The sequence below is a fragment of the Sitophilus oryzae genome, unplaced genomic scaffold (genome assembly GCF_002938485.1).
Source record: "Sitophilus oryzae breed Bouriz unplaced genomic scaffold, Soryzae_2.0 scaffold_1058_pilon_pilon, whole genome shotgun sequence".
In the NCBI taxonomy this organism is placed as follows: domain Eukaryota; kingdom Metazoa; phylum Arthropoda; class Insecta; order Coleoptera; family Curculionidae; genus Sitophilus; species Sitophilus oryzae.
Genome location: NW_022145680.1, coordinates 1,401,147 through 1,414,975, shown reverse-complemented (window position 1 = coordinate 1,414,975; position 13,829 = coordinate 1,401,147). Strand labels below are relative to the sequence as shown.

At 32.5% G+C, this 13,829-nt stretch overlaps 1 protein-coding gene across 1 annotated transcript in view; it reads right to left on the bottom strand.

The window, feature by feature from the left end:
* LOC115876014 (carbonic anhydrase 2) overlaps positions 1-7,769 on the bottom strand; it is a 134,143-nt gene extending 126,374 nt beyond the window's left edge. The window contains exon 1 of the mRNA XM_030891682.1: positions 7,219-7,769. Within this exon, the coding sequence (XP_030747542.1) occupies positions 7,219-7,750 (532 nt within the window). The 5' untranslated portion in view covers positions 7,751-7,769. The remainder of the gene's footprint in view (positions 1-7,218) is intronic.
* Positions 7,770-13,829: the final 6,060 nt, after the last annotated feature.

The window sequence follows — 13,829 nt, the reverse complement described above, 5'->3', positions numbered from 1 at the left end:
GGTTGTGGGTTCGAATCCCACACCCGATATTTCATTAGCCGACTATTTTAATAAATAAAATAGTTTGATTCGTCGACTCAGCCATAAATGAGTACTTGGGATTCATAATCCTGAGGTAATAATAATAGGCGGTTGAGCGTAATGCTAGCCACATTGCCTTCCTTGTATACCGAACAGCTCTAGTATGGCAATCTGTACCTTGCTACTTCCAAGGCCCAAGGCGTTAAACGCTATACCGTACTGGCAACTTTTACGTTTGGGTCTGTATTTACATGTGTGAAAGTAAATCGCATAGGGATCTTTTAAGTTGGAGTGAGAGAAATTCGACCGACTGACGCGACGTGCGACTGTGTGCTGTTGCGTTGTTGCCGGTACACCTTTCCTATCAAGTAAATAAAATAGCGATTGCAAACCGTTTATTTTTAAGGTAATAAATAAATCTGTGGAATATGTTTCTGAGCATCTGAAACGGAATTATAAGGATATCGTTAGAATTTCCATATTTTTATAACGTCTGTAATTACGTGATAATTTAAAATCTCAACTTTTTTACATATTTTTTTTTTTTTTTTTTTTTTGAATATTTTTTATTTATTTGAAAGAATAAGAATAAAAAAAAAAAAAAAAAAATAAGAAAAATTCGATGAGGTTGTTTTTCCATTCTAAAATTTAAACAACCCATCCATTTACTTTTAATCCATTTTATTGAAGAAAAAAAAAAAAAAAAAATCTTTTTTGTTATAAAGATTTTTTTAATATTAATTCTAAAAAATTCTAGAAAGTTTTTGATAAACTACAAATAATTAATTCTAATAGATTTCGAGATATCGATTTTTGAATTCAAGAGTTCTAATAGCGCGGCCACTGTCGAAGACCAACTCAATTCACTTATTTTTACCTAACTTAAATTCAAGTGTTTCTAACTTGCACGTAAAAATTTTCAAGATATAGGGAAAATTACAACGACTCGTTTAAATAAACAAAATAAAAAGTATCACGAGACGTAATTAAATCGTGAAAGCTGAACATAATGTACACCTTTCACTAGAACTTTTAGTACTGACAGAGGTACTAATTCAACTATTAACTAATTCTTTAGGTCGGCAGGTCTGACTGCGACAAATCTGCTATATCCTTCGTCTGTATGCAGTAATGTGCGCAGTCTCTCGGTTTATTTCATACGTTTGGCAACGTGTTCACTGTTCCCTCTTTGTTCATTATATTATAAACGTATTATTACTCTTCTTAAGCGGCCCACTTTGTTATCAAACAAATCGCGCAACAAAGCGATGCGCAACGCTGCGTTGCACAATTGAGCGGTCCATACACTATCAAACAAGTTGCGCAACAAAGCGATGCGCAACGTTCAGTTGCACAACTGCATCACCTACATACTATGCATACTACATCATTGTAAATGTTGATCCAAACTTTTTATTAAAGTTGTGCATTGTTCGAAAAACAATCATGTCCTCAATGCCATTGCGTCAATTATTATCGTATATAACCTAGATGATGTCGATGATGCAAAAAACGAAAAAAGAAACAAAGAATTTGAGATGGAAAGAGGCCCAAAAATATTGCACAACTAAGCGCAACACACACATACAATACACAACGCGTTGTGCAAACATTCCTGTTGCACAAAAGAATTCAGACAATCTTGAAACTCATCAAACAATTGCGCAACGCATCAAACGCTACCATACATTGGCAACTCGATGCGCAACAGCATGTGTTGCGCAATTTGTTGATAATGTATGGGCCACTTCACATGCGAAATCGACTGAATAGTATACCAGGCTAATTTAAAATCATTATAAAATTTAGTTGTCTTTTCTCGATAATTTGTTTAAGATTCATATATAGCAGCTTCATTTTTTTGGAGATATTCGCTTTTGAAGAAGACTTACAAACATTTATTCATATTTTTTTTTTTGTTAAACCATGCATATTTGGTCCTAATCAACAGACCTATAAAATAGTGTTTATAATTTATGTAATGCCACCAAATGTCATTGTCTTTGAAAAATCATATTGTTATTGTCTGTTGAGCATCTAGCAGATATGGTTTTAAGTCTAAAAGTAATAATATTAATCTCTACCATGATCATAAAGCAACAATAGCTGATAGAGTAAACGTCAATAAACAATAATAGTATGACTTTTCAATGACAGTGACATTACAAAAACAATAAAGCGAATATCTCCAATAAAAATAAAGCTATTGAGATGAAAAAAAAACAATCGAGAAAAGATACACCTAGATGATAAAATGATTTTTTAAATTCCTTGATTTGTTAACACGTTCCACAGGGTATTTCAAACTTTCACCAAATAAATAAATAACGAATAAATAAATGCCTTTATTGTCAAAAAATTTTACAATTTGTAGACAAAGGTAAAGTAAACAAAAAAAAGTAAATAAACAAGGTACACAAACAAACAAACAAAACATAATACAAAACATTATACAAATAATATTGTCAGTCTTATTGTTTAAAATAAAGAAATAAACATTTATAAATGTGTCAAGAATAAAGAAATAAAATAAATATTCAAAAATGTTTATTGGTTAGATATCAATGACCTCTAAATAAATTTATTTCGGTGTCTGTTAGTAAATATAATAATAGCAAACATTATAGACCAGTGTTTACAATCAAGAACTGATTATCAAATTGATTCATTTGACGTGAAAAACCAGGTGGATGGCACTTCTTATGGGAGAACTGGAAATGGTTGAAAGCTTGACTACAAGCGATTTTCTAGTAATCTTCCTTACCGATAAATTATTGACAAGAGTGACAGACCTTGACGTTCTTTCAGTATTCCAGTTCATCTCTTTTTTCTTTCTAAAGTGTGCGTTGAAAGGAGACAAAACAATTTTTGGTGACCCATAATTTGTTATTCGAACACCACTTTTCTCCTTGTCGGGTCGTTGACGTTGACTTGTCGCCATTTATTTCTTTTGTTTACACGCTGCATTTGCTTTACCATTAAGCCATAAGTGAAGGCAAATATAGGTTTTAATAAAACTCCTCGGACTAACATGTGAGTAAGTGTTGTTTTTTTTTTTCATCTTAACATGTTCATTGTCATTCTCCTGATTTAGGTGACTGAAAAGGATCATCAAATCAACTTGAATTTTATATTTTCCTTCTATTTATCCTTCTAAATATCAACGAGATAAGCCATAGGAAGAAAGGGACCATGGTACAAAACAGAAAGGTGATCTTTTTTCTTTCCACTTCGGATAATGAAATTATTATATACTGTAGTCGTGTTCAGCATTATGCTCTGAGAAATATAGATAAACAAAAAAGAACAACAGATATACAGCATCCCAGAGGAGAAGAGAGGCAATACCTGTATGTACTCTCTCTCTGATATTTGTGAAAATTACAGCAAAGTATTGTTATAAACGTCATCTTTTTGATCGAACTGAAAACTTAGAGCAAAAAGATGACACTTCAACAATACCCTGACAGATATCAGAGACGATACAGGTTTTCCTCTCTTTTCCCCTGGATTACACATTTATTATTATTCTTTGTTTATCTAGATTTCTCAGAGCACTATGAACAAACTCAGCTTGTATCATTTGAAATAATCGTCGGATTGGCTTAAAATGATGATCGAAGACATTTCCCATATAATTTACTTTCAAAATTATGATATATCTTTTATTCCTAAGCCATCTGACATATTTTTTCCAGTTTTGTTATAATTAATTTTGTCTCTTGATCTACTTGTAACATTATTTTTTAATTTATTAATTTATTGTGGTGAAATTAAGTTCTGTTGTATATTTGATATTGATATTGACATATTTTTAAATATGGTGTATTTTTTGTGTTTTTTGTGTATGTCATGATTAAAATAAAATAATTTTTTTTTTTGGCTTCCATAAAAGCTGCGTAATTTGGTCATCTGGTTCCTACAAGCGAAAGTAGACTTGTCAACAGTGTCAATTTTAAACGTCAATTTCACTTTCCAATATTTAGCAAGGCGCTCGCACTTCTTCTTGTGTATGTGTTTTGTGTAGAAAACCTTGTCTAGAGTTCAATCTTTGGTTCAATGCTTTGCGAAATGAAGAAACTTATGTTATGGATTTGATTTCAAATGACAGGTGATTGTGCATTTTTTTCGAGTTGTATAATATTGAACTTTTAACTAACTCTGAGCGTGGGGTAGTTAGATAAAGATCTTGCTCCGCGTTCCTGTGTGGATAAGTGTGATATGGCTTTTCTTGAGAAGCTGATACGGCAATCGTATTATTAGGCAAACGTATCCAAATATAAATAAGGAAGGGAGAATCAATATTTTGGTACTTTTACTGAAGTCTGTAATGGTTCTTAACTCTTGAAGATCCCAGTGAATATCGAACAGCTCTCTCTGGAGCTCGAAAATCTCGGATTAAAATTAGATTGCACTAACCCTTGGAATGGAAGGGCATATCTGAAGGGGTGCTACTCAAAAGTATAATAAACAGTTCTGCCACTGACAAGTTAAGCTCCTTAGAAACAGGTCTTAATGCAAAACAGGCAGGGCTCAATTTTTTCGACAAAGCCTCGATATGCATGTCCCATTTCCGAGAATGGTCTACAACAAGCCCTAAAAAATTTTAGATTTTAGGACGTTAATGGTGGTGTTGTTAAGTACCTACAAAAGGCTGCAGCGAGTTTTTATAAGACAAAGCTTTAGTTTAGAAATGTTGAGACTCAGGAGGTTTGAATTCTGTTGCTCAGATACGACAAACCATTCGAGAGATGTTCCTCTGAACCCATAGTGCTGCAATTTATTAATTAGGATCTTGTGATTTACACAGTCGAACTTTGAAAAATCACAGAAGAAAATTGTTGCTGTGAATGATAATGAAGTGGTTATTTAGGCTGGAGTAAGCTTTATTAAGGAGGGAAAACATGGCGTCATTTGTGGACTTGTTGTTGAGAAATCCAAATTGATGTTCATTAAGTATTTTGTACTTAAATAGAAAAAGATACGAAAGCCTTCTTTTAACCAACTTTTCTATGATCTTAGATAGCGTTGGAAGGAGTGCAATTGGGCGATAGTAAGAAGCTTCATCTTTGTCTCCTCCTTTATGCAGAGGAGTGATTATTGCCGTTTTATTGATATTTGGGAAAAATACCATTTTGGAATGACATGTTAAAGTAGTTGGTGATTCAGGGGCCTTTCACGGCAGATTCAAAAACACTAAAGTTAGCCCGTTGGTCCCAGATGAGGATTTATTTTGATGGTATTAATTGTACTGCGAAGCTTTTCTAAAACTACGGACGAAAAAAAAAGAAACTGTGTAAATTTACATTATCATTAGAGAGATATGAAACTGGATCATGAGAAGGACATATGGTATTAGTTAAGTTTTCGCTACATTTACAAAGTAATCATTAAGGTTCTCAGGTGAGGTAGAGATATTGCTAGACGAAGAAGCTTTGTTTCTCAAATCATTCACAATAGACCATGTTTCTTTAGCAACATTACCAGAATTTATTATTCTCCTATTATAATAAGGTCCTTAAAACTATAATTCTCGATAGATTTTTCTGTATAGTTTCACGTAATTGTGGAAGAAGACACTGTCTGAGGAATTTTTTTAAGTGAGATAATGAACGCATGTTTTTTAGAAGATATGCGTAGACCTTTAGTGATCCAAGGTTTATTATGCTTATTTTGATGAGTGGCCTTAGAGGAAAGGATTTGAACGCTAGGCTGGTTAATGTTTTTACGAAAATAGATAATTCGTTGTCGTCATCATAAGACCGAGCGAATATCCCAGTTGGTTGTTTTACATAAGTGGCTGAAATTTTGAGCATTCTTCTCTGAAAAAATACGGCATAATTTACGAGGGCATTTTTGATTTTGGACTTTATCGAAACTTCAGTTAAAACTGCTTTATGATCAGAGAGATGGAGTTAGGCAATGGAGTTAGGATCAAAAGATGATACAACATAGTCTATAGTACTAGAACTAGTTTTGGATATTCTGGTAGTTGAACCTATATGCATGGCTATTCTAAAAGAATCAAAAATGGACTGAAGAAACTCCTGAGCAGCACATACACTAAGAAAGTCAATACTAAGATCACCACACAAAATTAATTTGCTTTTTAAGGGCAGGGACTCAAGCAAGTTTAGTAGATTATGACAGAATAATTACACGTCAGAGTCTGGGTGTCTATAAATAAATAATGTAAAGGTCACAAGCATTATGGTGGACAATGGAAAATTCGAATACTTTTCAGATAACAAATCATTGTACCTAGTTACCTCGGAAAAGTCGTTGTTTAAAGACATTATCATAGTACCTCCATGAGAAAAATTTGTTCTATTAAATCTGGCCACTGTGGTATAATTTTTAACAAACACAGGCTCAGAAAAATTTAACCAGTGCTCAGTTATGGCAATGATATCTGGAAATGTATATATCAAAAATATCAACATTTTGTTTTACCCCGTATAATTGACATATGGAAACTTTCATTTTTAATTTAGAAAAATATACTAAAAAGTCAAATAATTTAGCTTAAAATTGCTTAAAAATCATCAAAATCAGCCTACTAGAACAAAATATATTAAACTTGAAAATACATGAAAATTTTAAGGTGCCCGGTTTTCGTGCCGGTAGCGGTGGTTCAGTTCACTTTTAATTAGGTTAGTTAGTTCAAAAACTAAATTATCAAATAATGTATCTATAAGCAATTCTTGAAGAATAAGTTAAAGAAAAGAAAGTATTTTAAGTTAAGGTCTCTTTGCTGCTAAGACTAATATGGCCGCGATCCTAGGCTCTATCAGTGTCAATGGCCTACCGACTTAGCGAGTGTGTAAATCGACTCTTACTCACAGGATATCCAATAGCGTGAGCGAGTAATGTGTGTCAATAGATTTGACACCCTTGCCATGGAATAACAACACGACAGAGTTTCCAGACAGTTATCCGTCCATCTACTCGCATCGTCTAACGTCGCTTAACTTCGATAATCTATCGGGAACCAGTGTTTCGACATAGCTGGGCTGTTGCCCGAAGAATAAGAGAGAGTTAAGGTTGTCAATTTACTTTAAAATTAAATATAGATACTTATGCCATCCATATGCTAAAAACTTTAAATGCTTAATATTCCCCTTCTTTAAAGAATATTATTAAAAGAAAATAAAATGCTTTTACAATGTGTAGCGTATTTCTGATATAAAAACTTACAAATTCTTTTTCTGCTTGGTCCACTGCCGCTGAGTTTCCTTTTGAGCTTTCCATCCGTCAACGATTTTTTCCGCTTTTGAGTCTTATCTCCTCCAAGAGATCCCCTTCGACTTCCATTCCCATTTTCAGTATCCTGTTTCTCGATATTCTTAAATGTTTCTCTAATGTTGTTTTCAACTTCTGTATTTTCTTTTTCGGTGATTTCTTCTTTACTATCGTTTTCCTTTTTCAGTAACTCGCGACCATCGATCAAAGATTTTTTGCGCTTTTGAGACTTTGATGCTTCTTCTCCAACAGATTTGTTTCGGTTTCCGTTTCCGTTAATAGTAGTTTGTGGTGTTAGGAGTTCAACGTTTTTGAAAGTTTCCTTTATATTGTTTTCATCTATTTTACTTTCGTTTCCGCTGCTTTTTTCTTTTTCCTCTTTAAATGAACGTTTCAGATTTTCTTCTACATATTTCGTGTTAGTTTTGATCTTCTTTGCCTCGCTGTCTGTGTCATCAAGGGAACCGCTACGACTTCTCTTACTCATCGCGATATATTATGTTGCTTGTCCGAATGCACAATTCGAAATGAAATAAAATTAATATCTAAATACTAAAAAGCCGCAAGTAAATACGTTTTAATATACAACAAATACCCTTTGACGAAGTGGCACGTCTATAAAAGCGAAGTTAATCCTTATAAATATAAATTATATTGAAGCACCCGACCAAACATAATATTCGCACATTAGCGAAATATCTTTTGTACGCAGGGAGCCAAAATAATGGAATAATGGTATCCGATAAAATAATAATATATTTTTAGTAAATAAAAGTTAAAAAAAGGAAGTTAAAATTTGCTAAAGACTTTAAAAAATTAAATATGAAAATGAAACATTCTATTTTAAAAAGTTAATTATCTCTGTATGTTCCTAACGTTTTTACTTATTGGGTTAGCCAGATATTTAATTTTACAAAAACGGCATAATGTCATACATAATTCGTACCGAGTATTTTTTGAAATACAACCGTTTTTTTTCGTTTCAATTTTCTACATATTATACAGGGTGTTCCTTAATGACATGCTAATATTTAAGGAAGTGATTCTTGGACCTATTCTAAGAAAAAAAAACTTCATATGAATATGTCCTAAATATCTTAACTTTTTAGATACAGGGTTGTAAAATTTTCAATTTTTTTTTCAAAATATCTTTGATGGTATATTTGATACACGTCTTCCACACGTCAAAATGCTTCTTTTGATATACAAAAAAATTGTTTCATTTCTTAATTTCCTTTCAGCAGATGCAGATGTGAACAGTCACCGCGTCACATTTTCAGCGATTTAATCCTGAAATAAACTGACTTTATTTTTTTAAGCAAAAACTAAGAATCGGACGAAAAAAATCAAGAGACAGAAAATGTTTAGAAATGAATGGAGATTTTGAAAATAATTTTTATTTTAAGAGAAGTCAGTGGTGTAACACTTTTTTCTGCAAAAATATTAAATGTAAAACCCTTTTTTCGTATGGACGGCACTGGTTGAAATAAATAAAATTCTTTGTACACCAAAAAAGGTATTTTTATGCATAGAAAACGTGTATCAAGTTTCATAAAGATATCTTAGAAATTAAGGTGTTTAGGACATACATTCATATGAAGTTTTTCTCTTAGAATAGGTCCAGAAATCACGCCCTTAAATGTCATTAAGGAACACCCTGTATATTTAACAGGTCTCTCAATACTGTAACATTAGGTATAACAAACAATATAGTGGGAATAACCCTGGACAGTAAACTTTTGTGGAACAGGCACATTAATAACATTACCAGAAAAGCCACAAAGGCTCTCATGATATGGAAAAGAAATACCACTCCTCCAACTCTCAGTGGATGACATGACTATGGAGGCTAGAAGGAGGAGGCGAATCGACAATGGGCATATTTGAAATTTCTGTCCCTACTTTAAAGCAAGTTTCTCGGTTTGATACCAGAGGCACTGTAAGTGGGTTAGATTGATCATTTGCATTGTTAGAATACGATTTAACTGTGCTTTTACTAGTTTTTTTTAAATTTATTGTTATTTTATTGAACTATTAGCAATGTAACAATGAGTGTGATTAAAAAAAAATCTATATAATAGATCTTGCTTCGTACGTGGCTGTATAAGTGGGACTTACAGTGGAAAAAAGGCAAATAAAGAACGGGGTGAAAGAAACCCAAGCCTTTTCAAAGGTCCTAATGTAAGTGGTATAACTATTTATTTTAAAAAATATGGGTAGATTAAGATTTATAAATATGGATAGCTGTTAAGATTGTTAAGATGTTAATTCTGAAAGTTTGCATAAAAAATTGTTAAAATATGTTTTAGGAGTTGAAATTCGTCCCCTAAGGGGATGTATTGACGAATAAATTGAGTTCATTATTTATTCATTAATATTTTATTTACAAAAATTTACCTTTACAATTATTAGGTGACGTTGAATATAATACATCTTGAATATAATTGTCTACGAAACAGTGACAATTTGCAAAACTTTGCTAATGACATTAAAACATAAATTCAGAAAATCTAAAGAAAAAACACTATTGGACACAGGAAACATTTCAGCTTAATGTACCTATTCTCTGGTTTCAGCTATAAAAAGTTATGGGATAGATAACACTGATCAAAGGGTGCAACAGTAGTGTTCATCTTCACTTTCCATTGAAGTTATTCCTGATAAAATACTTTTAATTTTCGTGATTCAGTTTCTGTCAATTGCGGTACAACCACTAATAGTTTGTTACGAAAGTTTTTAATGTTTATTAAAATGATATCACACTGAACTGCATGTAAACATATCAATTTCAAATGTTTTTATGAAAAACTATTAAAAAATCACTAACACAATCACACCATAAACTATTTAATTCGCATTTGTCATCAAGAAACAATTACTGTTTACATCAAATCAAAGGTTGAACTGGTGATATTTGTTGCTGGAATCTTTTTTGTACAACAGTTATAGGGAAGATTTATTTTAGCAGCTTATATTTTTCTTCGGTCGTGTATGCATTAAAAAGAACCATATAATGAAATAATTTTATAATAACAACTTAGAAAAAGAATATCTAAAACCGGCATCTGATATAACCTAACTTCTAACTTACTTTCAAACTCAAATTTAAGGTTTTGTATTCACAATTTTAGCCACGCACGTTGTTCAATTAGAAAAAACACGTTTCTAAAACCTAAATTTGGTAAAAATATGCCCAAATATTAACTGAACTCTATAATTTATAACAAAATAGTAATTCTTGCCATAAGAAGCTGTGTATTTCTCAATCTATGGGATCACATGCGCCCCTAACGGCGATTTTCGAACTTCATTTAGATCTCAAAAACTGGGCCCATACTTTTTGCGTTCGATTCGCCTCCTCTTTCTAGCCTCCATAGACATGACATACCAAGAATGTAAAACTTTGGGAAACACCTCAATATAGTATTGTGCAATAAAAAGAATTGGAAGAAACGTTTGCTCAGCAGTTAATAGACCATACCATAACTTGGTATGCTGATGCTTCCAAAACCAATGCAGGAACAGGGATCGGAGTATTTGGGCTGAGAATACTCCGAACTAAATACTAAATAGCTAAATACTCCGAACTAATGGGCACCTTCCCTAGCATCCTACAGGCAGAAATCTACGGTATCAAAAGATGCGTACACCTTATCTTAGATAGGAACTATCGAAAACAAGAAATAGCCATCTTATCTGATAGTCAAGAAGCGTTAAAAGCGATCAACTCAGTATCAATCAATTCGAAATTGGTCAAAGAATGCATAGAGAAGCTGAACAAATTAGGCAAAGAAAACAAAGTCCTCCTACTCTGTGTGTCAGCTCACCAAGGGATAGAAGGTAATGAGAAAGCAAATGATCTAGCTAGAAAAGGAGCAAACACTCCACTAATTGTACCAGAGCCGTTCTGCTTTCTAAGCGGAAACCAACTGAAAACGGAACTCAAGAACTTGAAAGACTCCACTCGTAACCTGGAATGGGAATCCTGCAACGGTCTGAGACACTCGAAGAAGTTTTAAAAAATAAATTAGTTAAGTGTTTTATCGTGAGTTTGAATTAAGGACCCATGGAATCCGTAACAATATTATGTTCATTGTGTTGCTTTGTATTTTACTTTACATGTTGTTTGTTATAGTTTTATTTTAGTTTGTATAATATATTGAGCCGTTTTTAATGATATGCTACAATTGTATTTTTTATACAAAATGTAAGGAAGTGTAAAAGGAAAACAATAAGCTCATTTTTAAGCTTATAAATTATTTTTCACGAGAAAGGGACACTGGTAGAACATACTTGCGCATGCCGTAAATGAAGTAAATAAAATGCAAAAGTGTAATATTCCTACGTAAAATACAAATTGATAACGTTTTTAATACAGTGAGTGCGGATATGCTGATGCTTTAAAAATAGGAATTTCAACAATCCAGAGGATTGGAATTAAAGGGATCTTAACTGATGAAGAGTTCAAGAAAAAATGAATAAATTCCGATAGTAAATGAAGCAAGGTATTAAAGGTATTGAGTTAGCAAGGTATTGAAGCACAATTTATTGTTCGATTTTGTAGATGCCTCGAAAGTATAAGCGCAAGTCTGACAGAGAAGTCGATGAACTAATGGTAAAAAATGCAATTCACTCCTATTTTACAAAAGCATGTGGCCTTAGGGAGGCGGCAAGAATATTTAACATCAAAAGAACAACTTTGCAATCCAGAATTAAGAAAATTCGAAGCCGAAAACCTGATGACGAAATAAGAAGGTAGCTGGAGGATTCCGGAAATGAAAGCGATATTGATGAACCTTCCAGTAAGTTCGGCAATAAATATACAGTTTCAGGAATCAAAGTAGCAGATTCTTCTGATGGTAGCGAGTCGTTTATGTCTTTAAAAGATATCAGTGAGAATATTTCTGTTAGTGACTTTCTACTCGTCAAATTTAAAAAATCGAAGAATGACGTTTGTTTTTACATAGGACAAGTCCTCGAAATTGATGATGACTCCTATCAGGTAAAGTTTTTAAGGCGACAAATAAATTCAAGCAGCTTCCACTTCCCGATTATTGATGACATATCACTGGTGCAAGTTAATGTTATTGAGGCTAGGCTTGCACAACCATAAAAGGCTGGAACTGCACGAACCCAATCCCTGTTCCGATTCAATTATAACTTTTAAGGAATGGATGTTCGTTAAAGCCTATATTGTTATTCACAATACTTTTGTTTTGTATTCAAAAACCTTTCATTTTGTTAAATTTAGGTTATTGACTTTTTGCACTTAATAATGTGCTAATAAACTTATATTTTGTACTACTTTTATACCTAGGCCGAATTCTCCCTTGGTGCTGGCCGAATCTGCCTCCGGTGGTGGAGGGTTCGGCCAAATTGTTGACTTTTTTTTGTTATTGCCCAAAATCCTGAAAATAAGTTTGTGTCACTATTTTGGTTTCTTATAGTCTTAGAAATGTCTAAAAATTATGTATCAATACAATCAATATTTAACAAAAAATATGGGGTTTATGAGTTCATTTCTACAAACTAGCCGAACCTTCCACCCTCTCTCCTAGTCAATCCCCCAACTATAATATGTACTCCAGCAAAGCCAAGCGTAAATATTATTGAAATTGTAAATAATGCTTATATAATACTACTCTCGGTAGGAGTTCCAAGTCAGTGAACTAACAGAATGATTTATAAAACTAATTTGAGATATATGATTCTGATAACAGCGAATAAGATCTAGTAGTTCTTATAAAACTCTATACTTGCTATCAGACATTATGTAGGTATATTTTATTTTTGAAGAACATTTGTTTTTATGTTAAGAGTACAAACATAATCCCGAAGGATCTAAATATAAAGAAGAATAAAAACATTCATTTCCTATTATGTAGAAAAGTACGAGTATGTATAAAATGTCTTTCCCTTGCGTGTTTAATGCCTAATTTTATGAAGGTGTAACATTTTATATGGCTTTTTAAAACTGGAACAAGGCTAGCGTCATTAAAAGTAGCATAAGCATGAGCGATTATGGCCTCTAAAACTATACTACTGCTTGTTGCACCAAGTTTAAGTGATAATAATGAAAATAAAGCATATTAACTAGAAAATACCAATATGCTTTTAACACAATTTTAAAAAACTTAATATATTAGGGGAATTATTATACTAATATATTATTATATCTTTATTATTTGTTTGTAGAAAGATGAAAATATCATCTTTATCACTTCCTTGCATGGGATGTAACAAATGTGCGTGTAGTAATTTTCCATATTTTATATAACGGAATAAATTTATTATATGCTATTTTTAAAAATTTTTTGAATGCACCAATAGCCTTTAGCGTAAGTGTCATTAATCCTTATATAATCGTGTTGTCTTAGGATCTCAGACAGACCGTAAAAATTTATGTACTTCTAATCAATAGCTTCCATCATAGCTCAAGAAGTTTAGAATTTTTTTTTTGAAAAAAATTGGGGGGTTGAAATTTTGATAGTTGTGCTGTCGATAACTTTGATAATGAGAAGTGTGTGCTAAGTATGTTTTTTACTCACTGCTGTTTACTTTGTGTT